The sequence below is a fragment of the Hemicordylus capensis genome, chromosome 5 (assembly GCF_027244095.1).
Source record: "Hemicordylus capensis ecotype Gifberg chromosome 5, rHemCap1.1.pri, whole genome shotgun sequence".
Lineage (NCBI taxonomy): Eukaryota > Metazoa > Chordata > Lepidosauria > Squamata > Cordylidae > Hemicordylus > Hemicordylus capensis.
This window is the reverse complement of record NC_069661.1, coordinates 154,701,195-154,726,540: the sequence shown is the minus strand read 5'-3', so window position 1 is coordinate 154,726,540 and position 25,346 is coordinate 154,701,195. Positions and strand designations below refer to the sequence as shown.

The 25,346-nt window shown below is 42.2% G+C and overlaps 1 protein-coding gene across 1 annotated transcript in view; it reads right to left on the bottom strand.

Annotated features, from left to right (window-relative positions):
* The window catches only part of LOC128327414 (maltase-glucoamylase-like), a 107,842-nt gene that overhangs the window by 20,961 nt on the left and 61,535 nt on the right, over positions 1–25,346 (bottom strand). Inside the window, exons 9-15 of the mRNA XM_053256215.1 lie at positions 21,462–21,575; positions 18,825–18,941; positions 18,642–18,726; positions 13,355–13,472; positions 8,003–8,171; positions 6,120–6,236; positions 4,211–4,359 (exon numbers count right to left, since the gene is read on the bottom strand). Of these exons, the coding sequence (XP_053112190.1) occupies positions 4,211–4,359; positions 6,120–6,236; positions 8,003–8,171; positions 13,355–13,472; positions 18,642–18,726; positions 18,825–18,941; positions 21,462–21,575 (869 nt within the window). The remainder of the gene's footprint in view (positions 1–4,210; positions 4,360–6,119; positions 6,237–8,002; positions 8,172–13,354; positions 13,473–18,641; positions 18,727–18,824; positions 18,942–21,461; positions 21,576–25,346) is intronic.

Sequence of the window (25,346 nt, the reverse complement as noted above, 5' to 3'; positions counted from 1 at the left end):
TCCAAATGAAGCAGATGGGCCGATTTCAGGCTACGGGCCCGTCTGCCTTATTTGGAGGAAGGCGGGGCCAAGGAAGGCAGTCTTTCACTGCCTTCTCTCCAACTCCCTCCCTCCCTCAGTCAGTCAGTCACTCACTGGTGAGGTGAGTGCTTGGCTTTCAGTTTTATTCAGCTGCAATGCGCCCGTCCCTCCCAGAGAGCTTTACTTTTAAAACTGCCCGGCAGAACTGCACAAAGGCATGGCCAAAGACAACCAATAAACACTGTTTTCACTGTATTAGTGAATACTGAGGCTGAGAGAAAAGTGATTAGCACATAGGGTTGCCATATTCTGGCTTTCCAAATCCGGGTACCTAATTTGCATATGACGTAAAAGGCCATTTTCTTCTTGCAACTTTCTTTGCTATTGTTAAACTAATGGGAGTCAGAAACTCTTACTGATCTACCATACAGTATCTACTGTAGAAACAAGGGTGTAGCTAGGGAAGAGGGGGCCCATGTTCACCCCTCTCTGAGTGGTGGAGCTGGTGGAGTGGACAGGGGTGGAGCTGGGAGGCCCTCAGGAGTTGGGTCCCCTGGGTTCTTTGAACCCTTTCGCTCAATTATAGCTACACCCCTGTGTAGAGATCTACCTGTACAGTAGATTCTGATCTATCTACTGACTGCCATGGAATATTCAGGCTACAGACAGAATGGTGCCTATCCAGGGCCCCACGTGCACTTCAGAGCCCTCATACTGGCATCATTGTACAGGGCCATCTACACCTAGGGAGAACATAGGAAGCAGCCATATACTGAGTCAGATCATAGGTCCCTCTCACTCAGTTTTGTCTACACAGACTGGCAGCAGCTTCTCCAAGGTTGTAGGCAGGAATCTCTTCAACCCTATCTTGGAGAAGCCCAGAGCAGCTCCATCCCCTGAGGGGAATATCTCACAGTGGTCAAACTTCTAGTCTCCCATTCATATGCAACCAGGGCAGACCCTGCTTAGTTAAGGGGACAAGTCATGCTTGCTAACACAAGACCATTTTTTGTTCGAGAAAAACCTATGTACAATGGCACCAATGTGACATGGTTAGCATTCTTTAAAATAAAATGTGTAACATATGTAACGTTATTTGCATTGACTTTGGGGGCTTTTTATCAGCATTGGCTTTGGGGGCTTTTTAAAAAGAAATGTTGAGGAACCCCTTATCTCATTAACATTGTTATTCCTTCCTACCTATGTCAGTGGTCCTTCCCCTAATAGTTGTTAACAGGATCCATCCACAGAGTTTTGTATTTGTTTTGGAATCAGAATCTCCCTTTCCTTTCAAGCCACACATCCCAAAATGAAACCTGACTCACTAGCCCCCTATGCTGCTGCCCTTTTAGCAACTGCTGGCAGCCTTGTGACCCAACCTGCTGTGTGTGCATACAAGATGAGAAGGAAGATGATTCTACTAAAGTTCTAAAGGGAAACTGGGGTTGGGGACAAAGGGTTAAGAAAAAGGAACCAAAATGTGTCTAACCTCTTCTGTTTTCTGCAGTGATTGACAACCTGTGAGTTTATATCGAGCAAAGGGTAAATGTGCTTGAGGGCTTCCTTCAGGCATCTTTCTCTATTTAGCTGTGTGGCAAAACAAGCTTCAGAGAGAAAGCAGGCTGAAAGCATTTAAAGGCAGATGGGTTTTTTTGTTTTGACTGTTGTCTTCTGTGTGGAGATAAAACATTCAATCCCTTCTCCTTTTTCCCTCAGACAGATAATTTAGAATCTGATTTATAGGGCAATCATGCAAGATGCCTTCTGTGGAAGTTTGATGAGCATGGGTTAACAGTTTCAGGATCTTCCAAATATAAAGAAGGTGACCACTTACGTGGTTCTTGCAAGAATATCACTTTTGCTTCATAACACTGGTAGCATAGCATAGCATAGCATAGCACAGCATAACATAGCATAGTCTTTATTTTGGTCTTTGACCAGCATACATAACAAGGGATAAATGTGACAATGATAAGGTGGTTTTTTCCCCATGAGGAGGTAAAAGAGGCACACCTAAAAAGTACTCAGGGCACACTAAGTACCACTAAGAGAAGAACTTTGCCTTTTCTTTTTTTTCATCTTGAGGTGAAAAGCAGTAGCTCAGTGCTGGAGCACCTGCTTTGCATGCAGAAGGTCCCAGGTGCAATCCCTGGTATTTCCAGGTAGGGCTGGGGAAGACTCCTGTTGGAAACCTTGGAGACCCATTGCCAGTCAGTGTCAACAATGCTGACTAGGGATGTGTATGGAACCAGCTCCCTTTGAGCTGATGGTGGGGCAAGGGTGGCGTTAAGGATGGGGGAGTGTACACTTAACCCCCCACCCCATGTCATTTCCCCCTCCAGCGATCTATGGATAAATAGTCTGGTGGGGTGGCAGCGTACCTCCTTGCCGCCCTGTTGTTTCCCTAACTGGAAGTGACTGGAAGTGCCGTGCCTGCAACACTTGCATGTGTGCACGGCACTTCCAGTCATTAAAAAAAGGGGGCAGCAAGGAGATACGCTGCTGCCCTGCGAGATGATTTATCCACAGAGCACCAGAGGGGGGTGCACGGTGTGTGTGTGTGGGGGGGTAAGTGCACCATCCCCCATCCTTAAAGCCGCTTCTGCGTTCAAACCAGTTCGAATGTGGGGGTTCTGAAGCTGTTCGGTGTTCTAAGAATCTTACGCCAAACAGGTTTGTGTACATCCCTAATACTGAGCTAGATAGATCAATGGTCTGACTCAGTATAAGCAGCTACCTATGTTCTTATGACCAAAGTGCCACATGCTGGAATTTACTACAGACATGGTCTCAGTTCTGTGTATGGGGCATACTTGTCTGTATTTGAATGTAAGTATGCACTGGCTTGCGGGTGGAGTCTGGGTTTGTTTCTTGTCTGCTCCTTCAGTTGCTGTCCTGAATTTAAACAGAGATTCTCCCTTTCTTTGCATAGGACTCTGTTAGTCTATGTATTGTTTTCTTAGCCTATGTTTTAGTTAGTAATAAATATCAAACTCTTGTTTCTCAGTTAAAGTTGCTTCCTGTACAATTACTTATAGAGGAGAAGTGATTTATCTGCAACACCACATCCACTAGCTTCTTCTGCCTGTTCCTCCCCACCCAACGTCTGCTTTACCTCTTCATAAAGCTGCCTTTGGTTACTTTGGCTGTGTTTGTGAGACAAACAGGTGTGTGAGGCTGTCATGAACTTGGCTCTCTGTGCAGGACAGCAACCATTATAATTCAATTTGTCCCAACCACTACAAAATATTTCTTTTTGGTTATTTGTAACCAGGGCTGGCCTCAGGTCTGAGAGAGCCTTTGGCAAGTGACCATCAATTGGCTTTTTCCTATGTGGCCCTTAAGGTTTGTGGGGTGGCAAGGAATGGGTTTTTACCTTGGCGTCCTTTTGCTTCTAAAAACATTTTAATGCTGCCATAGGGGGCAGGAGAAGATGAGTGCTCTCAGTGGCTGCTGGCCACGGTCTTAGTTTCCCTACCATGCTACCAAGGTAAAGTGCACCGTCAAGTTGATTTTGACTCCTGGTGCCCACAGAGCCCTGTGGTTTTCTTTGAATGCTACTAGCACAGCATTATTCCAGGGCATTGTGCTGATGATGGCGGGGGAATGGCAGCCACCACCAGTGGCTATAACATGTTCCCCCTACAATGTCCTGCAATTAAGCATATACTTTCAAGAAGTCTCCATATGAAGCAGGCCTTACAGAGAGGCCTTTTAAGCAATCTCTGGGACTACAAGTCTTTAATCTTTTCATTATTTAAAAATATTTTTGTTAACAAAACCTTGGATGAAATGGAACACTGCTAGCTAAGTTGTCTGCGCTCGTTATTGCCTTTATTCCATTTGGAGATCTGCAGACTCCTTTTTGTCAACTTATCAAGGTTTCAGTTGACAAACTTCTCTTACAAAGTACACTGTATCTTAAAGTAACTGACCTCTTCAATGCCTGTAAATATTATGTTTCCATTGTAACCTGCTATTGCTACTTCAGCAGAATACAACTTAGCATCTGAGCCATTTTTGAAGGGCGGTATACAAATCAATCAATCAATCAATCAATCAATCAATCAATCGAATGAATGAATGAATCACTTTTCTTCACCATTGTTATAACTAACCAAATTCTTGATTACATTCAAACCTGTGATGAAAAGCACACGATAGGGAGGGAAAGGATGAGGTCACTTACTCATGCATTAATCCTCGGGCCACTGTATTTCCAAAGACATGGGCTTCGAAGAACAGAGTGTATAAGTATGGCAGAAGGGAGTATCTAATCTGCAGTGCTGAGCGTGCAATTGCAGCAAACTCAATCCCAAATGCTGCAGGGTCTTGCTCCTGTAAAAAAAAAAGAGAGAAGCATTTGGGTTTGATATCCAAGCTAACACATGTATTTATAGTTACACTTTAAAGTTTATATCCTTCACCTTCATCCTGAAGGTTTAGGGCAGAAAACAGTGTTGGCATGTCAACCTATTAAAGACCCTTTTAGTCAATTAAATGTCTGGGGTTTTACAGATTAAATTGCACAACATCAAATAAAGATGCACTGGAGTGGATTTTGGTGTAGTGTGGCATAGAGTGCAGTGTGGTGTAGTAAACAGAGTGCCGGTCTTAGACCAAGGTTCAAATTCAGCCACAAAGTTCAGTGAATGTCCTTGGGTCAGACATTAACTCTCAGCCTAACCTACTTTAAAAGGTTGGTGTAAGGATAAAATGGGGGAGAGGACCATACATGATGCTCTGAACTCTTTGGACAAAACAAACAAAATTGGCTGACATGTTCTGCAGCATAATGCAGGCACAGTGCAGACTCTCCAGTGCTGCTGCAGGGCTCGCTCTCACGCACATTGGGCACGCTACTTCCTGTCACTTCCTGTCTAAAGAGCAGATGGGGCGGCAGGGAGGTATGCTGCTGCCCCGCCGGACTGGTTTTGCAACGAGCGCCAGCAAGGGAAACGTGGTGGGGGGGCGGTATGTGCACCTTCCCCTAAAGTTATTCCCCCCACCGGTTCCGTGCACATCCCTAGTTGAGGCAGTGGTCAGACTGCTTTTTATCAGCTTCTTCTACTAATACGCCAGCTGTGTCTATGTCTTGAGACAAACAACCTTAAAACAGTGGTGTAGGCTTGACTACTGCATTGTGTTTTATATTGAGCTGCCTTTGTATGTAGTCTGGAAACTGCAATTGGTGTAGAATGTGGCAGTCAGGTTGGTCTCTGGGGTTACCTGAAGAGACCACATCACACCTATTCTAAAAGAACTATGCTGGCTGCCAATAAGTTTCCAGGCCAAATACAAAGTGCTGGTTATTACCTACAAAGCCCTGAATGGCTTGAGTCCAGGGTATTTGAGAGTGCCTTCTTCTTTAAGAACCCCACTGCCTATTAAGAGCATAGGGGTGGGTTGCAGTTGCCACCACCAGCAGATTTGGTGGCAACTTTGAATTGTGCCTTCTCTAGCGTTGCTCCAGGACTCTGGAATGCACTCCCAAATAAGTGACATCTGAAAATGCAGCTATTTTATCAGACTATTTTATCAAATCATAATGTTTTTAAAGTTAATATTGAAATTTTAAATTGTTTTAATTATTTTTAACATTGTATTATTGTTGCTTGTTTTAAATTGGTTTTAGTGGGTAAACTGCTCAGAAGTGTATATATTAGGCCGTATAAAAATTAACTAAATAAATAAATACATTCCATACATCTTCAAATAAGCAAAGATAGCTTTTATGCACTAAATATATTTCTTTGGTATATAAAAAGTGTTTGTTCCAGAAAGCTGGTAACTTGTATAATTAACTTAAAAAAAAAAAAACTTTGACAGCATTACAGTGATTAACCACATTGATAACCCAAAATGTTCATATTTTTAAATGGTTGGCCAGACCTGCCATGTAATTTATTTCTTTGAAAGACTCAACACCATGCTGTAAAATTCCCACTTAAAATAAAACTATTTTCTCTTGTTTAAATATGATTACAGGGAATGATAATGCCCTTCTCAAAGCATGCAACAACTCCAATGATAAACTGAGCATCTTTCATGCCTATATGAGGGCCAAACTGCAACATTTCTAAATATTGACTGCTTACCTTCTGACCAAGCGCATTATGGTTTCTAGACAATGGATAGAATGCACCAAGCTGTGTCCAACGTAAACAGAGTTCAATGGTCGTATCAAAGTAAAAGCCACAGATGTCAGCACCAACCTGTAAAGACAGATCTATTCAAGGAGTGATCCCTAACATGAGCAATTGCAGGAAAGCTAGCCACAGTGACTGGGATAAAATCTTTATATGTATACAACTATTGGCTGGCAGGCAGGGGGAAGATAAGACAGTGACTGAAGTAGCCTGTCTCAGAACTATAACATTTAAATGTGCACATTTGTACATACCATATACACATATATTCATAAAACCACAAATTTAAAGGTTACTACAGACATTGACTTACATCCACACTAAGTTACTCATAAGCAGTCTTATTGAAATTAATGGGACAAGTTTACTTGTCCTATTAATTTCAATGGGAGTACTCAATGCTAATTTTCTGAAGCCTATCAGTCAGTGTGAAGGCAGGGGTACACTGAGTTTCAGCACATAGCCAGCCAATCAGGAGCAGAAGATGAGGGTCTTCACGCATCTCCCTCCCCTTCTGCAGCAAACACACCATTGAAGACATGTTGGCTTCAAGCCAGGAACCTTCAAATGGGGAACAGCACGGATGCAGAGTGGGGATGCAAGAGGGCGTTGAGTACCCCTTGGGAGCCCTTCAAGTGCCATCTGTTAGGAGCCTCTGTCCTAATGTATAAACCTATTTTTATCAATTGTGTAATGTGCATTTAATTTGGTACCTAGACATGCTTAAACACGTGCTTTAAAGTCTATTTGGAGTAACGGTAAGCAATAAATTATAACTGTTTGTTTGTTTGTTTGTTTGATTACATTTATAAACCGCCCCATCCAGAGGCACAATAACTTTTAAAAAGACATAAAACCCACAATTAAAACAATGCTAAAACAAAGCAATTCAAAAATGATTAAAACTATTTAAAACCAATTAAAATACTTTTAAAAACAATAACACTTTATAAGCCTTGGAAGGCCAGGCCAAATAAATAGGTTTTTAGGGCTCTCTTAAAGTCAACAGCGAGCCTAAACTGCGGATTTAACCATTAAAAAAAATTTAATTGTCATACTCTCATGGTGCAAGTCTTGGGGGATAGTAAAAAAAAATCCTCTGCTTGACCAGGATCTCTCACACTCTAGGGGTGTGCTCGAACTGCAGTTCAAACACTGGTTTGAGCCCTGGTTGTGAGCAGGGAGTGTGAGCTTTAAGAAAGGGGAGAGCAGATCCTTACCTGCTCTCTGCCGCCCCATGTGGCTTCCTGCCGGAGCGGCACTTGGCTCAAGTAGCCACCGCATGGCACCAGCACACACGTGGTGTCTGCGCATGCTCATCTCTTTCTTAAAGCTCCTGCTCCCCGCTCAAAACCAGGGCTTGAACCAGTGCTGGAACCGCGGTCAACGTCATCTTTTCCAGAACATTTCACTAGCATGGTTAAAACCGGCTCAATTCACAAGCGACTTCACATAAAGACCTTCAAATGCAGTAAAAGGCATCCACGTATGTTTGCATGCCTGCCTGTAACTGCATATGGTGTAACATCTGAATCATGCCATTTTAACTCATTTCAAAACTGACATGTCTTTATATATTTTTCTAGAATATGCCATAAATATCACACCACTACTGCAAAGGCCCACTCTCCTGCCTTATGTCTAAAAGTGGGGGTACCTGGAAAAGAAACTTAATACATGGGCATGTTGGTATGGGAATAGATGATCCTTCTATGTTAGGGAGGGCCTTACCAAATAAGTTGCATTTGCTTAAGTAAAATGTTCTGTGTGGCCATTTTGAAATAACATAAGATGCATACAGATGATTTCCTTGCTGCCTTAGCATCACTTACTTGAGGAATCCCAAAGAGATTAAACTCCAATATTCCAATTATTGACATATGCATGTCTTCCCAAAGAGCATGGTTGTCGCCTAGCCAGTGTGCGGTATATTTTCCATTTCCCACAAATGTAGAACGACTCAGCACAAATGGCCTCTTTCCTGTAGCTTCCTGGATAGCTCTGCGGGTGAAAAATGCATCAACATCAGCAAAGCCCAGTGAAATAATGTTGATCCTTTAGCCTGTGAGAAGAAAATAAAAGTGGAACACAGACCAAGCTTCAAATAAAACTTTGAAATGTGTGCAGTTCGTTGACTTTGGATTTCCTGTTGGTGCAACATAGTCAGTTCTCAATACAGATTTTTTTACCAGATGAATGCTTCCCTTTTCTTTTGAACTTGAAAGAATTTATAGTTTCATTACACAGCAGAAAGATCAAATAATTTAGATATGACTGCCTGTTGAGCAAGAAAACAAAGTTACTGAATAGAGGACCAACCCCCTATGCATTGAAATATATTTTCACTTTTAGATGTAATTTTATTTAACAGAATATATTGTATTAATGACTAACAAAGAGATTTTCAGACCTTAGAAAATTGCAGACACCCAAGTTTTATTGAATTTGTAGAAGGATTTGAGCAGCTGGTTGCTTTAAGCATTTTAAAGTTGCCAGCTCTAGAGCATCACTAATTTATTTTCATGATTAGATTCACTCCACTTCAATGCAGTCTATTCATGAATTCTTGCATTTACATAACATATCTTGAACTGATTTTTAAAACATTATGGTAGTTTTCATGCAGGAGACTACATTTTCACTACATCATACATGAAAATCTCATGAATGGATTACGTTTCAAACCCTGACATTTTCCATACCACCAGGAAATATTCCTACTTCCCTTTACATTTCTTTCTACCTTGCTTCCAACTTTGCTAACTCTTGAGAGCTCTCTACACCCACAATGGTGTCGGCATCAGTTTACTCCTCTTCTCTGGTGTTAATTCACCTTTCTCTCCCACAGCTCCCAACTGCCTCTAATCCTGACTGGCTGGTGTTTACCGTTGGCTGTTTACAGCCAAGCTGTTTAATCAAATGTGTCTTGAGCAGAGCCATGTGCAGATGGGCACCTTCAGCAGTGGTCCCAGCCTTGCTTAATGGACACTCAGAATACTGCTCAGCCCACATCTACCATGCCACTGCAGAACTGCCAGAGCTGGATTTAATTAACTGTAAACATGGCTTGATGTTGTATCGTGAAATAATCACACACCTGCTTCACCAGATGTGAATCATTGATTACAGCAGATTATATGTTTTTCTGGAACTTTATTTTCAGTGTATGAAACATTTTCCTGTCTTTCCTTGCACAGCGATACCACGGATATCAAAAGCTTTTTTCCATTGGCTGGTATGATTAGTAGCAGCATCTTGAGTAAATGTGGATGGCTTAGATTATTAAAAAAGGAGTATTCCAAAAAACTATACTGTGGAAAGGATCTATAATTTTCCACAGAATATGTCACCACCATCATGGTTGCTTAAACATGAGCATCTTGCATTTCCCAAGCATTGCCTTATCATCTGGTATTGGGCACTAATCAGTAATAAATAATAAAAAGTAAATTCCAATGAAGCCACTGTGTTGTTGGGGGTTTTAATCACGAAGTAGAGGTCCAGAAGCCTGTTGAGCAGTCAAGGATGGGCCAGGGTAAATCGGGCTGAGAGCAAGAGACAGAAGGTGTAGTCGGGCTGAGCTGAGGTTGACCGCCAAGCCCAACAGCAGGCCACGGTGGGATAAGGCAAGGAAGGTTTTAGTGCAGGGGCATAGCAAGGTTAGAGTGGGCCCAGAGACAAAAAGGGAAGGGGGATCCCTGTCGTTGCACTAGCAAGTTGTTACCCAGCCAGCAGATGCCCCTCTTTCAGGAGCCCAGGGGCATTTGTGTCCCCATGTTCAATTGTGGCAACACCCAAGGCTTCGCGAAACAAGCCTGGGTGAGGCAAGAAGCCTAGATGAAGCAGGACAAAGGAGTTTGCATTGCTATTTTGATGTGTTCCTCAGACTGCTGGACTGGGTTGCAGACATAGGTTTTATAATGCCTAGGAGTCAACTGACCACATACAGCCTGGTATTGCACTCTAGAAGGCACCCTTTCTCCAGGATATTTACTTGGCCTGCCTTGTTGAAGGGTCAGGGTGTGAATGGCACAGGAGGTAAGGCACCAGAAATGCTATGGGGAGACCTGGTTTGACTCTCCCCTCTTACAACTAATCTAACTCACTCCACAATATTCTTGAGATGCTCTGAGAGGGGATTAAAGTAAATGAATCAATAAATATGTTTTCTTAATGATTACTGGAGAAACTCTTGCTTACAGAAAAAGGCATACTATCTACATACATGTAGACAGACTTGTAACATTTTTTAAAAAATGGAGTTCCTAAGTGGAACACACTTTGCTAAGTTTTCTTACACAGCTGGCACAGCCACTTTTAGATGTATTTTTGAACACCTTTATGCTTTGAGAATTCTTTTCTCTAGTTTCCAGCCTTCTCTTTGTTTAGCAAAACAAAGTGTTTGTATATGACTGTAACTGCTCTGTCCCTGAGGGGCAAAGAATCACTGGGAGATGCTTTTGTGTAGTAGGTTTTGTGTGGAGCTGAAATGACATACACATGAAGGAAAGTCAAAAGTGCCCTTTACCTGCTGGTTTAGTTTTGTACGACAGACACAGCAGGCATGCTAGTTCTCCTTTGAATCAGACTCCCTCTTGGGAAGAAAAATGCTTGGCTATAGACCCCAGAGGGCAGTCTCAAACCAGGGTATCTTCTGATATTATGAAGCCCTTGGTTTGCCATTATTAGGAAGAATTCCTGATTTGGTTTTGACTGTTCTTTGTTAGAAAAAACTTCCACTGATTTTCAGTCCATATGATGACACTGTTTATTACTCCTATACCCTCCTTTAAGCCTCCCTAGGGTATCTGCATGCTCAATAATAAAAACTGAGGTTCAGTATAAGGAGCTCAGAATTTATTCTTTCAGTTCTGCAACTTAAAAATACCGGAGTTATCTAGCCTCAGTCTTTACTGAAAGCAATGCAATAATTCAGTTTGGTTCTCCCCCTTTTCAACCCTTAAAAAGTTTATCCTCTCTTTTGAACAATTCTAACTTCAGTATGACAGGTGCCTTCAGGTCAAAACAGTCTTCACTTCTTAATCTACAGAGACATGGTGCCTTGGATACAGAGTAAGGTAGCCAACAACCTGGGTCCAAATGCCATCTCTATGCCAGTTCTTTATCTGACTTTCCCAAGGTCTTATAATAAGCCCATTATAAAGTATAATATTTAATTCCAAGGAATACAGCAAAACAACAACAGCAACAGACATGTCTGACAAATGCAGTTCAATGTAACATGGTTATTTAGCCCATTCCTTTAGAATCATTTGAGAACCAATTCAAATCTGCAGCTAATCATGTGGATTGTACCACCTCAGAACGTATGTTTTACAAATCATTGTTTTTAAAAGCACCCCCAGATTAGTCTGTCAGGGGAAATGCGAAGAGCTTTCCATGCACAGAGAGATTTTGACAGAGATGCTTTCAAACAAGTACGTTCTGAGATGTTACATTCCTATTATTTGCCTGCACTATATAGCTAACCATTTGAATTGATTCAGAGTATCAGGAACATTTTGTTCAGGCAGGGTCATGATATCGCTATTACTACTACTTCTACTAATAATAATAATAATATTCCACTTTTCAACAAAATAAGTTTTCAAAGCAGTTTCCATAGGAATAGAATAATAAGGAAAAGATGGTTCCCTGTCCCCAAAGGGCTCACACAGTCTAAAAAGAAGCACAAGATAGACATCACCAACAGCCACTGGAGGGATGCTGTTCTGGGGTTAGATAGGGTCAGTTGCCCTCCCCTTGCTTAATATAAAGAGAAACATCCCTTTGAAAAGTGTCTCTTTGCCCAGTTAGCAAGAAAGCTATGATGTTTTCAGCTATGTTTTCTGAAGAACCTATATAATTGAATGTTCTACCTAAAGGAAGAAGGATGGTGCTCTAATTATGACAGATTTACACAATCACTATAGGTTTGGCTCCATATACGGGAGCTTCATATATGGGAGTCCCACTAAGATAGCTGGACTTTTCATTTCCTCAAAAGCTAATTAGGAAGTCCTCAGTTAAAAGCTCTCTAATGATGGAGGTAGACAAGCTTCCCTGAAAGGAGCTAATCAAGTGCTACTGATCTTTCCCTGCAGTCCCCAGCTGGAAAAGTGTGCTGGATGAATATTTAAAATTTGAACCAAATTTGGTTCAAATTGGTCAGACAGTTCACAAGTTAGCTCATACACACATCATTTTGAATTGGGGTAGATGACATCACCACACACTACGCCAAAGAGGTGTCCCTATTGGTTCCTACAGCTATAACCAATTTGGTTCAAATCGGTTAGGCAGTTCACAAGTTAGCCCACTTACACCTCAAAAGTTTATGCGTCCGCCATCTTGGATCGGGGTGGCTGACCATCACAAACTACACCATTGAGGTGTCCCTATATGCCCCTACAACTGCACCCAATATAGTTCATATTGGTCCAGGCATTGCAAAGTTGATGGTGGGGGGAGAGATGGGGGGGGACAGATGCACACACACACACACCCCACGCTGGGTGATCTCATAAGCCTACTGGAAAGTAGTCTAAAAAGGGGATTCCAAAGATCACCACTGTGAGTGGCAGGAGTTTATATGTACTGAACCTGTTCACTACCTGCAATTTTTCTACTTCAGTGTGCCCCCACAGCAGCTTCCCCATCACCTTGCAGACCCTTCAGACACATGTTTGCCCCTGGAATCATACATGTGAAATTCTGAAAAGGATATGCAACTTAGGGAGAAGGGAAATTGAGAGAGGAAAAATGGTGGGATGGGAAAGGGCTAAGCACCAACTCGCATGCTGGCTCTCCACTCAAAATTGTGCCCTTCTGAACATGTTTTTCATTTTAAAAGACGCTGTCAGGTTTCCTTACACCCAGTATCCTTTGTAATGGCTTGAGGTGCCATGACAGATATACAGGGCTTCCTCAGCACACAGGTTGATGTGGAAGGGGTTCCCTGAAGCTAAAGAGCTTGAAAACCACTGCTGTAGCAAAGATATTAAATAAAATGAATCCAAACATATTTATATAAAATAAACATCTAGTCTATGAAGGGTGACGTATGCCAAGTAATCAGTAACTCCTAAGTACAAACCATTTTTAATGATCAGGCATTATTGAACTCCAACAAATCTAAATGAAAACTGTATGCTTGTTAAGTGGTGGTTTTTCTGAGAACTTACCGGAAAGTTGGTGGTGCTTCCGACCATCCAAGCAGAGAGTGTGTGTTATAAAGACTTCCCAAATAAGTTTTAGAATCTGGACACAGTGTGCTATGAAACAGAGAATCATCCGAAATTCCTACAAATGACATACAAAATATTAAAAGCTACTCTTCAGAGTCTAAATCCATCAATATTTGAATTTGCTAAAAAAAAAAAAAGAAAGAAAAAAAAGAGAGAAAAGAAATAAATATTTTTCATCAGAAATGAGGATGGAAATAGATTGTGTTGATGGATTTTAACTACATTGTGTTGATGGATTTTAACTACATTTAACTACATTTCCCCCCCTGGTCATTCCTGCTCTTTGCCTGTGGAACACTAAAGATGTCGTCCTCTCCAGTAAGGATGTTATTGGGTATCAAGGATCTTACTTCAGAGTGGCAGGAGTGGGGGTGATTCTTGAGGAAATAAGTTTCAACAATTACAATGAATGTTGGAGCCTGGTAAGCAAAGACTAATCCTTGTAACCTATCCACAAAGCAAGTCTACCTAGCAAGGGAGAGTTGAGAAGGGAAGAGGAGAAGGGGGGCGGGGATGACGACAAAAATTTTGATTTATAAGCACCACCTGTCAAACAACATTTTCCTTTCCTGACCCTTTGGCCATCCAGTCTTTTCTTAGCTTTGTCTACCTGAGGTTTGATGCTACGTGCAAACGGGCCACTGTCTGCCTTGATCTACAGAGGCCATATATTACAGTGGCAGAACCCATGCTTTGCACGGGAAAGGATGCAAAACACAGTCCCTGACACCTGCAGTTGTATTCTCTCAGTAGCAAGGCTGGGAAAGACCCCAGAGAGCCACTGGCAGTCACAGCAGCCAGGAAAAAGGCTTGATGGCCCAATGGCTCACTTCAAGGCAGCATTTGTATCATTTTATGGTAAGACTAGTATTTTCAGGCCCGTTGAAATAACGGGCGCTAGCACCTCCCCCCCCCGACTTGCCTCCGTGTCCAGCCCGCAAGCACCAACTGTCGCCGCCACCGACAGCCTCCATGCCGCGGCCGGTCTCCCCGGCCGGGCAAGGGCCCCAAATTCTCCCTCCTGCCCGGCTCCGGCGGCGCCGCCAGGCCTCAGCCACGCCTCGGCCAGTTTCCCCCGCCGCATACCCGGCTTTTTGGGGACGGCCGCTTCTGGGCGCCCAAGATGGCCACTGGGTGTTGGCGGTCGTGTCTCCCTTGCTCTGTTCTGGGCATGCGCTTCGCGCATGCCCAGAACAGCCCAGGGAGGCACGAACACACGCCTTGGTGTCCGTCCACGGACGGACACCAAGGCTTTTATTAGAGAGGATGGCAAGAAAGAGGACTAGTCTGTCTCTACACCAGTGCACATCTGCCAGCTGGCTTTATATCTCATGCACGTCAACATACATGTACATATGCAGCCAGTCCATGCAGTCTGCAGCATGTTGTGTTAAGAACTGGGTTATTTCTGCACTACACCATAACTGATTGCAGAGATATCTGTCTGATTGCAGACTGATCTTGACCTGTGCTAACCTTTTTACTTAAGCCACACTAACCACAGATTAGTGGTGTGGTCAGCTTTTGGTCCTGGTTTCTGAAAGAAAACTTCATTGCTCCACCCCATTGTTCAATGAAGGTTCATCCTCTAAACAGTACGGACAAAATGGATGTTAACTTCTTGGAGATTGCCATGTGAAATTCAAGAGGAGTGTGAGTGATGCCACACATCTAGTTGTCTAAAATGTCTCTTTTAAATTAAATATGCAGTTCCAAGAAACACTGTCTCAGAAACAAAGAAAGAAAGAAAGAAAGAAAGAAAGAAAGAAAGAAAGAAAGAAAGAAAGAAAGAAAGAAAGAAAGAAAATCTATATTTTCCCCTTTCAGTTCTTAATTGAGCAAATGCACTTGTGTAACTACTATCATGCAGCAAGCATTTACTACACCTAGCTGCATATTTCTCTGTGTTTGAAATGCATTACTATAAGAAGTATCCTACAGTATATACACACACACACTGTATGGCTGATCCTACTATCTTGCCAGAGCAGGAATTTTGATTATGGAAAACAGACATAATAGGTGGCAGCCAAGGCTCCACAGCAAATGATTTGCATGTAGAATAGCTTCATTCATAGTCTGTTTCCATATGACTTTGACTGGCAGTTCACCTGCAGCTTGGAAGCAGCAGCTTCTGAATCCAGTTACAAAGCAGAGTGATATTCCTAGTGACACTTAATTACTACCCCACATAGGAGATGGAGAATGCAAAATGAGAAACTACCATCAATGAATTCAAATTTTGTGATTTTAAATAGCACATCACGTCCTTCACTTGTGCTTTGATCATTGTGCTTATTTTTACACCACCACATTAATTTTCAGCTCTGTTTAGTAGGCTTTATTAAAAACGAGCTGGGCTGGATGCAGAGCATCTGCGCCGCTTCTCCCCCCTCACTTCTCCCCCCCCCCCCGGCCGGCTTCTCCACCATGCCTGGCTTCTTCCCCCACGCCCCGCTTCTCCCCCGCCCCACCAGCCCACAGTTTCTGGCTGGTTGGTGGGCCAGCTGGAAAGCCGACCCGCCATCTCCTCCCACCTGTCATTCCACCAGCTAATTCCCACCGTCCAGATGACCTGCCACCTGCTCCACTGGCCGACCGCTGGTGGCCAGCATCCCTATTTTCTCCCCGTCCCCATTGCTAATCGGCAGCTGCTCGTGAATTCTTGCGAGAGCTGCCACACATGGGATTAGCGACGCATACGCCTAGGTGAAATAAATATATAGATTAATTTTAGGGGCCAGTGTCTCATATATTAGTGTCCTGTTTCCACAGGTTTAAAAAGTATTATAGGTTAATTTTAGACCAGAGAGTCAAATCTCACCAAAGAATTTATCTACATAAAATGTATGGATCTGAAGTATTTGACATTTATTTTCAGGGCAGTTGATCAAAAATTATAGGCAGCATTTAAGCAACTTACTCATGACTAAGCACCACTGAAATCAATGAGACAAGTTAATCATGACTAACTTGCTCTGTTCATTTCAGTGGGACTTTTGTTCCACTGAAATCAACAGGACTGTCAGGATGTCACATGCACAGGTATTTAGTTGTGAGTGACTAACTTAGCCTGAATGCTGCCCAATAATTTTTAGTGACATGAAAAAAGATATAGAGGCCAATGCTTGGAGGCCATTGTATATTTTTAGGGGCCAGTTATCCTCTTATCCAATACATTTTCCCACCCTAATACTAGCAAGGCTAACTTTCCCCCCTTATAATTACTCTATTTCAGCAAGAGTTAATCAGTTTATATCCCATTGGTTTTAATTTTCTCCAGTGGGAAGCAGTGTGGCATAACACTGCTTTAATTCAGGCTGGATCATGCCCTATTTTATTTAAAAGTATTTAAACAATTAATTTTGTCCAGTATAAGCAGGAGTTGATATAGGCATTAGCCTTCTCTTAACACCCATATATGAAGGAAGGTCATGTTTTTGTTCTTTATGAACGTATCTCCACAATTAGCACATAAAATGCACATTAAGTGCATTTAGATCCCTGCATAGCCATTTCTATATACTTTCAAATTTTCAATAACATTATATTACTGAAATATTCTTAGCTGTGACTTTTTACTCATTTCCTTGAGCAAAGGAAGGAATTCTTAAATACTAGTTTACTATAGTAGAGCATTCAGTGTTAGTAAGTGGTGAAAAGGTACCAGAGAGTTTTGGATTTTGGATTTACCCCTAATATTTCATTGCCAAGAGCAAATAATAGATATCAGCCACCTGCTGCCAATTAGACTTGCTAAAGCAGCAGGGAATTGTTAGAGAGATGTTGACCAGACTAATTGGGTAGCTGACAGGAGCTGTAGGCTTCTGGCTCCTTGGAACAGGGTTTTGGCCTGAGGCTTTCTAACTTCTTTCTCACAGAAAGAATATTACAGCCTGTATAGGTAGACTGTTCTCCTTGCTTCAGTTACTAGGAGAGAGAGACTTTTTATTCTCTCAAAGAAATGTTGGTGTCATTTCTCCCTCTAAATGACACTGAAGGGAAAATATTGCAAGTCTATCCGAATCAGGAAAGCTCTGTAGTATTTGGATTTGGAGGAAGATCTGGTAGTTTGAACACCTATGTTTTCTTGTTCTTACTGTTAACGATTTAGAGACAAACTACATGTTATGTTAACAGCATGATTGGCTTGATTTTTCTTCACTAAATAGCAGTGTAGGGCGATCCAGATCAGAAACGTGATGTAAGTGGCTGTAACCATTTGTACTCATCATAATCCCAACCCAGATCCCTCCAGCAACTGCTTTTTGTCTCAGGAAGATAACGCCTATGGGCACAAATGGAAGCTTCCCTCCTGGGGCAAACAGCAGACATGGCAGGGAAGTGTCCAATTCAGAACTGTGAGGGCAAAGGGTTAAAGCTCCTCTTCCCCATGCTGTGGTCCAGCTCCTGATCACCACTCCACACTCCCTGCCATGGCTGTTATTTAGTGAAGAACAATCAAGCATGATTGGATCAATAATGTTACTAACATACATGTAGTTTGACCCTTAGATGTTTCTAGAAATTGAATTAGGGCTTCCCCCCCCTTTTGCTTTTTTTTTTTTTTTTGGAAAAGAGTGAAATTAAAGGAACGTAAAAGCATTACATTTTCTCTAGGTTGCATTCTTTAGACTAACATCCCATAGGGAAAGCTTTGGTAAACTTACTGTTGTCTGGACCTTTCCTTGGTTTTCTACCTCTTCCCTGTCAAAATGGCTGTAGCTACTGAGGTATTGTGCATGGTTCCTCAGAACTTGCCATTTGCCTTATCTGATTTGTTCAGTAAATGCTGGTGGTGGGGCTGGGACACCATACTTTTCTTTTCTAAAGGGCAGCACAAACTGTTATGACATGTGGTATAATGGCTACAGTCAAGTTCAGTTTACAAGTCCATGTCAGAGACCACAGCTGCTTTGGTTTGATCATTACATTCACAGCAGGTATAAATTCCTTTTATCTCCTCCCCACCTGAACTGAGAATGATAAGCAATAAATTTTCATACAGCTGAAGCTCAATGACCAAACAATAAGGGTTGTTTTTGACATTTTTATATATGTGTCCATTTCACTGCTGAGGCACATGACTGGAAAATAAAATGACTATCCACGCATATGCCTTAAGTGAAATCTGCAAGAACCTTAAGATGTGTGTCTGTAATGTTGATGTTGCAAGAGGCCAAGAGGGTCAAACAAAGGATTCCCGCACCGCAAAGTCACTTACTGGGAACAAACGGTGGGTAGTTGAGATTGTTATGAGCACATCCTGGGTATTGGCCATTTAGAAAATTAGATGGTTCATTCATATCCTATACATTAAAAAAAATTAAAACATTATTTTTTTGTACAATGTGTGCACGTTGTGCTCACACACAGCAAATGAAGTGAGATATGATATCAAACTTACAAGCCAAATTCCATCATAAGGAAGGACATTTTGGAACTCAACACACATCTGGGTCCACCAATCAGCTGTTCTTGGGTTTAAGTAGTCAGGATACACTGAATATCCTGGAGGCAAAGCCTGGAAACAATAAAATGTATGAGAGTAACACTGGCCTGGTTCAGATATCATGTGGAACTGTGGCTTAATCATGGTTTAGCATAACAATTGTGAGCCTTGGTCTTGTGTGCTCCCCTCTCCGAAATTGGTACTTTAGAGCAAACTTTGCACTGATAGTTTAGAACAGGCTGGAATTTGCCAGTCTGGAATGTCATGACAAAAGTTGGCTTGTTTTAAACCACCAGCATATGAATGAAACATCCTTCCCTTGCACATGAAGGGGACAGGGGAGTGCATGAGGCCAAGAGTCACAATCATAACACAATATGCAAAACTTTGGGGACTTCACTGGAATGAAGATCCGATACCACTGGGTTCTTTTATGTGTGGAAACTGAATTCACACAATCATTCTGAAGTGGTAAGTTGTAGCTTCAAAGCATGGGAATTAATTCCCTCCAAATAACATCATCATTTATCACTATGTGTTCATTTTTGCTCAACAACTGTAGAGTTTCTAAAAATAGGCTGAGACAAACCAGTAAATGGCATGTCATGAGCCTCTACCTTTGAAAGACTTTTAGTTTCTAATTTCTACCTTACTTCATATCCATAACCCCAATTATTTTTAAATTAGAATTCACAGCTGCCCCCACAATTTTACTGGGATAAGCAGTACAGAACAAAGTTACAGGGGTGGGATGTTCTTTGTTGTAAACCTCCTACACAACTAGGGTTTTAATTTATCCCATAGGGCATAAAACTATATAAACACATCCCTCCAACCAATCATCTGGACCCCACATACATGCATATGTGGGGTCTAAATGACCCCAACATGGGGAAAACTTAAATTAATAACTTCTATTTGACATTAATGCAGCAAGTAAAATAAAGAAATATAAACTATTGGGGGGGGGGGTTAACTCATACATATAGGAGGTATTGAGCTGAAGGGGAAAGTGAAAACTAAAAGGTACAAGAGGTGTGAAACTCCATAAGAATTAACATTGGGATTCATTACAGAAGATCTCAGCTGCTATTCCTGAACAGTACCAATGTACTATTGTAGTCCAAACAGCAGCAATACAACAAAATCCTTCATTAGCAGACACATGAATAACAGCCATAACAGTAACCAATAAGCAGAAGTCTTGTAGCAAAAACCAACCAAAGAGCTAGGCTAGCGCCAAAGGCTTTTTAGAAAAGCCGGCCAAGTTTTAATCTGGCAGCTGAAGGTAGGGAGTCTCAGGGCCTGGCACAACTCTCTGGGGATTCCATAATCTTTGCAGCACAACTGAAAAGACCCCTGCACTTAGTAGCAGCACCTGGAGCAAGTCCAAGATGTTGAACACAGCATATCATTACTATTATTATTAGATTTCTATACCGCCTTTCCAAAAATGGCTCAGGGCGGTTTACATGGAGAAGAATAAATAAATAAGATGGCTCCCTGTCCCCAAAGGGCTCACAATCTAAAAGAAACATGACACCAGCAACAGTCACTGGAAGTACTGTGCTGGGGGGTGGATAGGGCCATTTACTCTCCCCCTGCTAAATAAAGAGAATCACCACATTAAAAGGTGCCTCTTTGCCAAGTTCGCATATGCTGTGCACACATGGAAGCTGTTAATGTTATGACACTTGTTATTAACAATGGGCAGCATTCAGACTAAGTTAATCATGATTAAATCCTCATGACTAAGATGACATTAATTTCAGTGGCTGACATAATGTGTGCAAGGGTGTATCAGCCTTGTAACACTGCATACAGTGGTCCCTCGACTTACAAACTACTCGACATAAGTATTTTTCGAGTTACAAACGGCAGTTTTAGATCCGGTTTTAGATGCGGTTTTTTCGACTTACAAATTTTTAGATGGGGTTTCCTCGACTTACGAATTTTACATGTGGTTTCCTTGACTTACGAATTTTACATGCGGTTTCCTTGACTTGCCTGCCTGTTTACTGCCTGTTTATTCTTGAAAAGAAATGTTCCTGTGCAGTTTGCAAGCCTTACTGGAGGTCTGGGTCTTTTTTCTAGGCTCCGGAACACATTAATCCGTTCCCAATGCATTCCTATGGGAAACCGCTTTTCGACTTATGAACTTTTCGACTTACAAATGTGCATTCAGAACGGATTAATTTCGTAAGTAGAGGGACCACTGTATATCAAAACTGTGCAAATGCAAAAATGGCACAAATGATGTTATACAAGAGGAAGCCCATTATTTCCAATGGGTTTACTCTTATGTAAAATAATTTGCACCATCTTTGCATTTGTGCAACTTGTGTACATGCAACCTTACTGGGCTGCGAACCCTTGCTCGATACATCAGCCAGTGATTTTCAGGCATGACTAATCTGGATACTGCCCAATAATTTTTAATTACTAACAATGTCCTATTTTGTCATAAATAGTAGTCATTGTTAAATAGCTATTTAAAAAAATAACATGATTGGGAGCTCTGACCTCGACACAAGGCTAGCTTTTTTAGAAGAACAGGAAGGTAAAATCACCACATCTCTGTAAGACACTTACCTGTCCAGCAGCTGGAGTTACTCCATCCGAATTGTTTACCCAGATTCCTAATTGTTCTCCAAGTTCATAAGGTCGGTAAGTTCCTCGAGCTTCATCTTTAGTTAGGAAAGGATCCTGGAGAAGGAAAAAACAAAACAAATGGAAGGATTCGTAAACAAAAATAGTATAACAACCATATCAGTCCAAGATGCCTGATCATACCAGGCTACTATTTCTGCTTGACAGTAACCTAAAAATGCATTAACAATAGTTTATAAACCCATCAACTTTAAAGTTAACATTACATATGAAAGTGTTAGGTGCTCCCTGTGTTGACGCTGAGAGCCATAAGCTCTGCATACAGCTGTCTACTGTACTGTGGTAGACAGCTGAATTGCAGCAGAACACTGAGGCCCTTCCTGAATGGGCCCCACTCAGCCAAGCTGACCATTGGATCCCACATCCTCCAACATGTCACCAATGAAAATGGGAAAATGGGACATGTCTGAGAACGTGTAGGGGGCATGGCCAAGCAACCGGAGAGTTCTGGCATACAACTCTGACTAAAAACAGGCCACAAATAGAAAGCACACAATAAAGTATGAACAGAGCATATTATTGTTGAACAGGAGAAAGAGAGAGAGAGAGAGAGAGAGAGAGAGAGAGAGAGAGAGAGAGAGAGAGAGAGAATATTTCTCAGCCAGTGTATGAGCTCAAGTCAAGAGTCCAGTACTAGACTACGAAAAGACCTGTTGGCAGGTCTCATGAGTAATTACTAGAATACTCAACTGCAGCTTTTTTCAAAGATGAAGAGTTTCCAAGAACTTTAAAAGCAAAGAATCTTCAGGTGAAACCTATGCAAACTATGTCAAACATTTTAAACTTAGTGCTGATTTATGCCATTAGTCTGCAATACAGTGAGCTTTTTTTAAAAAATCCAGGTACATTACATGCCAATCCCATCAAGGTATTGACTTGCTGAATCATGTGATTTCAGAATGTGCCTCGGGCCCGGTTGTACCTTGCATATCAAACACAGGCTGATGGAATAATTTGTCATGAGAACAAATAGTGATCTGGCACGGCACTGTTGACCTATGATAGAGTGGTTTGCAATTACTCTTCTAATGACAAAGTGTTCAGATGATCTGTTTTCCAAGCAAATGGTGAAACTAGGCCTGGAAACAAGCAATATGTGTATGGAGTCATCATGGGGTGAGATGAGTACCCACCCTTGCTAACTGGGCAAAGAGGCACCATTCAAAGTGGTTATTCTCTTTATATAAAGTGGAGGGAGAACCCCTATTCAACCCTAGCAGAGCCTCTCCCCAGTAGCTGTTGCTGGTGTCTACATCATGTCTCTTTTTAGACTGCAAGCCCTTTGGGGACAAGGCACCATATTCTCCTTATTATTCTTTTTCTATGTAAACCAATTTGAGAACTTTCTTTTTTGGTAGCAAAGCATCATAATCATATTCAGTTATTTCATTTCATTCATATTAGTTAGCCCCTGCTAACTTGGCAAAGAGGCACCTTTTAACGTGGCGATTCTCTTTATTTAGCAGGGAGAGAGTAACTGGCCCTATCCACCCCCAGCAAAGTATCTCCAGTGACTATTGTTGGTGTCTATCTTATGTTTCTTTTTAGATCGTGGACCCTTTGGGAACAGGGATCCATCTTATTTATTTGTTATTTCTCTGTGTAAACCACCCGGAGCCATTTTTGGAAGGGCGGTATAGAAATAGAATGAATGAATGAATGAATGAATGAATGAAATATATTCCTCTCTTCCGCCAAAGAGCCCAAAGTGGTGTACATTGTTAAGTTTCTCCTCACAAGAAGCCTGTGAGATAGGTTAGGCTGAGAGAGAAGTGAATGGCCCAGAGTCACCCAGCAAGTATCATGGCTGCATAGGGATTTGAACTTGGGCCTCCTCGGTCCCAGTCTAACACTCTATAACCACGCTGGATTAATTGATAATAATCATAATAATATACTGACACTCTCCCATCCAGGCATTTACCAAATCCAGACCTGTTTAGCTTCAGCAAGGTTATTATATCATGGGCTTCAGAATATGCCATGGCCAATATAGTTTGTCTTCACTCAACCACCAAGATAACTGTGCTGGCAGAGTGAGTGTCTGCAACAACAAACTTGCTTCAACTGGACTGCTACTTCACTTCATTCAGTTGCAATCCCACCTTGCTACCATATATCAAATATGTAAGATTGTACCACCAGACACCAGTCTGCTCTGTGCTGGCCAAAAGGCTTTTCAAATCTCAGCAGATGAGCTGCCTTTAGTATGGCCTGACTATATGTTTTATAGCTGCTTCCCTTATAGACACAAAGAAATCTTATGTAGATTTAACTAAAGGTTTATTTAGAAACAACTCCGTTTTCTCCTCCTTCCCCCCCCTTTCCCTTTTTTGACTCCACCCACCACAATGGCTGCATATGCATGTAACGGGGGAACAGAGTTGCAGGGACCCACGGTTTCCTTACCATTATGTCTGAATGCGTACAACTCTGATCCCATAGGTAGCGTGACTCGAGGTTGCACTGAGGAGACTCCACTTTGAACCCTAAGTTTGTAATGAGTTTTCCTGTCTAAGCTGAGGGTCTATGGAGCCTCCCTGCTGTCCGAATGCAGCACTGGCTGCATTGAGGAAGGAAGCAACTCCTTCTCCCTCCCTGACTGGCTGTGCGGGCTGTCCTTCAGGCAAGAAGGAAGCCCGCACAGCCAGTTCCCCCACCTCTCTGCAGTCTTGCTGACTGCAGAGAGGACACTCTCCAGTACATCCAAATGCAGACAGGTGAGTAGGGGGAGGGGGCATGGAATAACTGGTCCATTGGACCCATGGTTCCACGCTACATGAGAATGTGGCCATTCTCTACAGGATCCCCACTGGGACAAACTTCTCAACTACAAAACAAAAGATTATTAGTTAGAATATAACACAATAAGCCTGTTCTCACATGCAGCCTAACCCAGGTGAGGGCAGCCCAGCTTGGGTTAGGCTGCTCATATGCAACACCTAACCCTACTTCTTAGCCCAGCCTTTAGCCAGAGTTAAGGGCACAAGTGTGCACAGAGCTGGACACCTAGAGCATTCGGTATCCCCAAATACACTGCACTCATCACGAGGTGCATTATGGGATATCCTGAGGCTCGGAAGCATTTTCCTGGGCTCTGGAGATCCGCACTGCCAAGAGCAGAGCGGCTTGTGTGGGCTCATAGCGGCATGCCGAAGAATGAACCAGCAATCATCTGGGAAAAAGTAGGTTTGTCCCTGCCTCCTCCGCCATGCACCCTCCTGCCTGCCCTCCAGATCGTGTGTGTAGCTTTAATATCTCCTGTCTCTTCAACTTGCTGCCATGTAACAGTTTAGTACATTACCACTGTTGTGCACCTGGTGGAGGCTGTTGCTGTCATAGTAGCTCTGACCCACACTGCTGTGTCAAGGTGGTATCCTGGGGTAGGTTCATTCTATGAACACAATGCCAGTGCCTGAGATTGTTCTGGCACAGCAGGTATGATCCTAAACATTTAAGTGCCAGCACAGCAGGTTGTAGAACTGAGCCTTTAATCTCATTTCATTCCTTCCCTAATGACTAAATAACAGCTTAATTTGTCTCAAAAATCATTTTAACCTTTGACAGTAAATACTGTTCTCTTGGGTACAATACACTATTTTTGGCAGGCTAAGTAACCCTTTTAAACGTAAAAAGTATAACATCTTGGGACCTAAGGGACATAAGTGTTCGGTAGCTCTGTAGTCTCAGTTTACTCATAGAGCCTCAGAAGTTATGAATAAAAGAGTTACTCTTCTGCAGTAATTAAACCCAGAAAAGTGGTTCCCACAGGACATAAACACTCAAGACAAGTCAGCTTAATTAGCT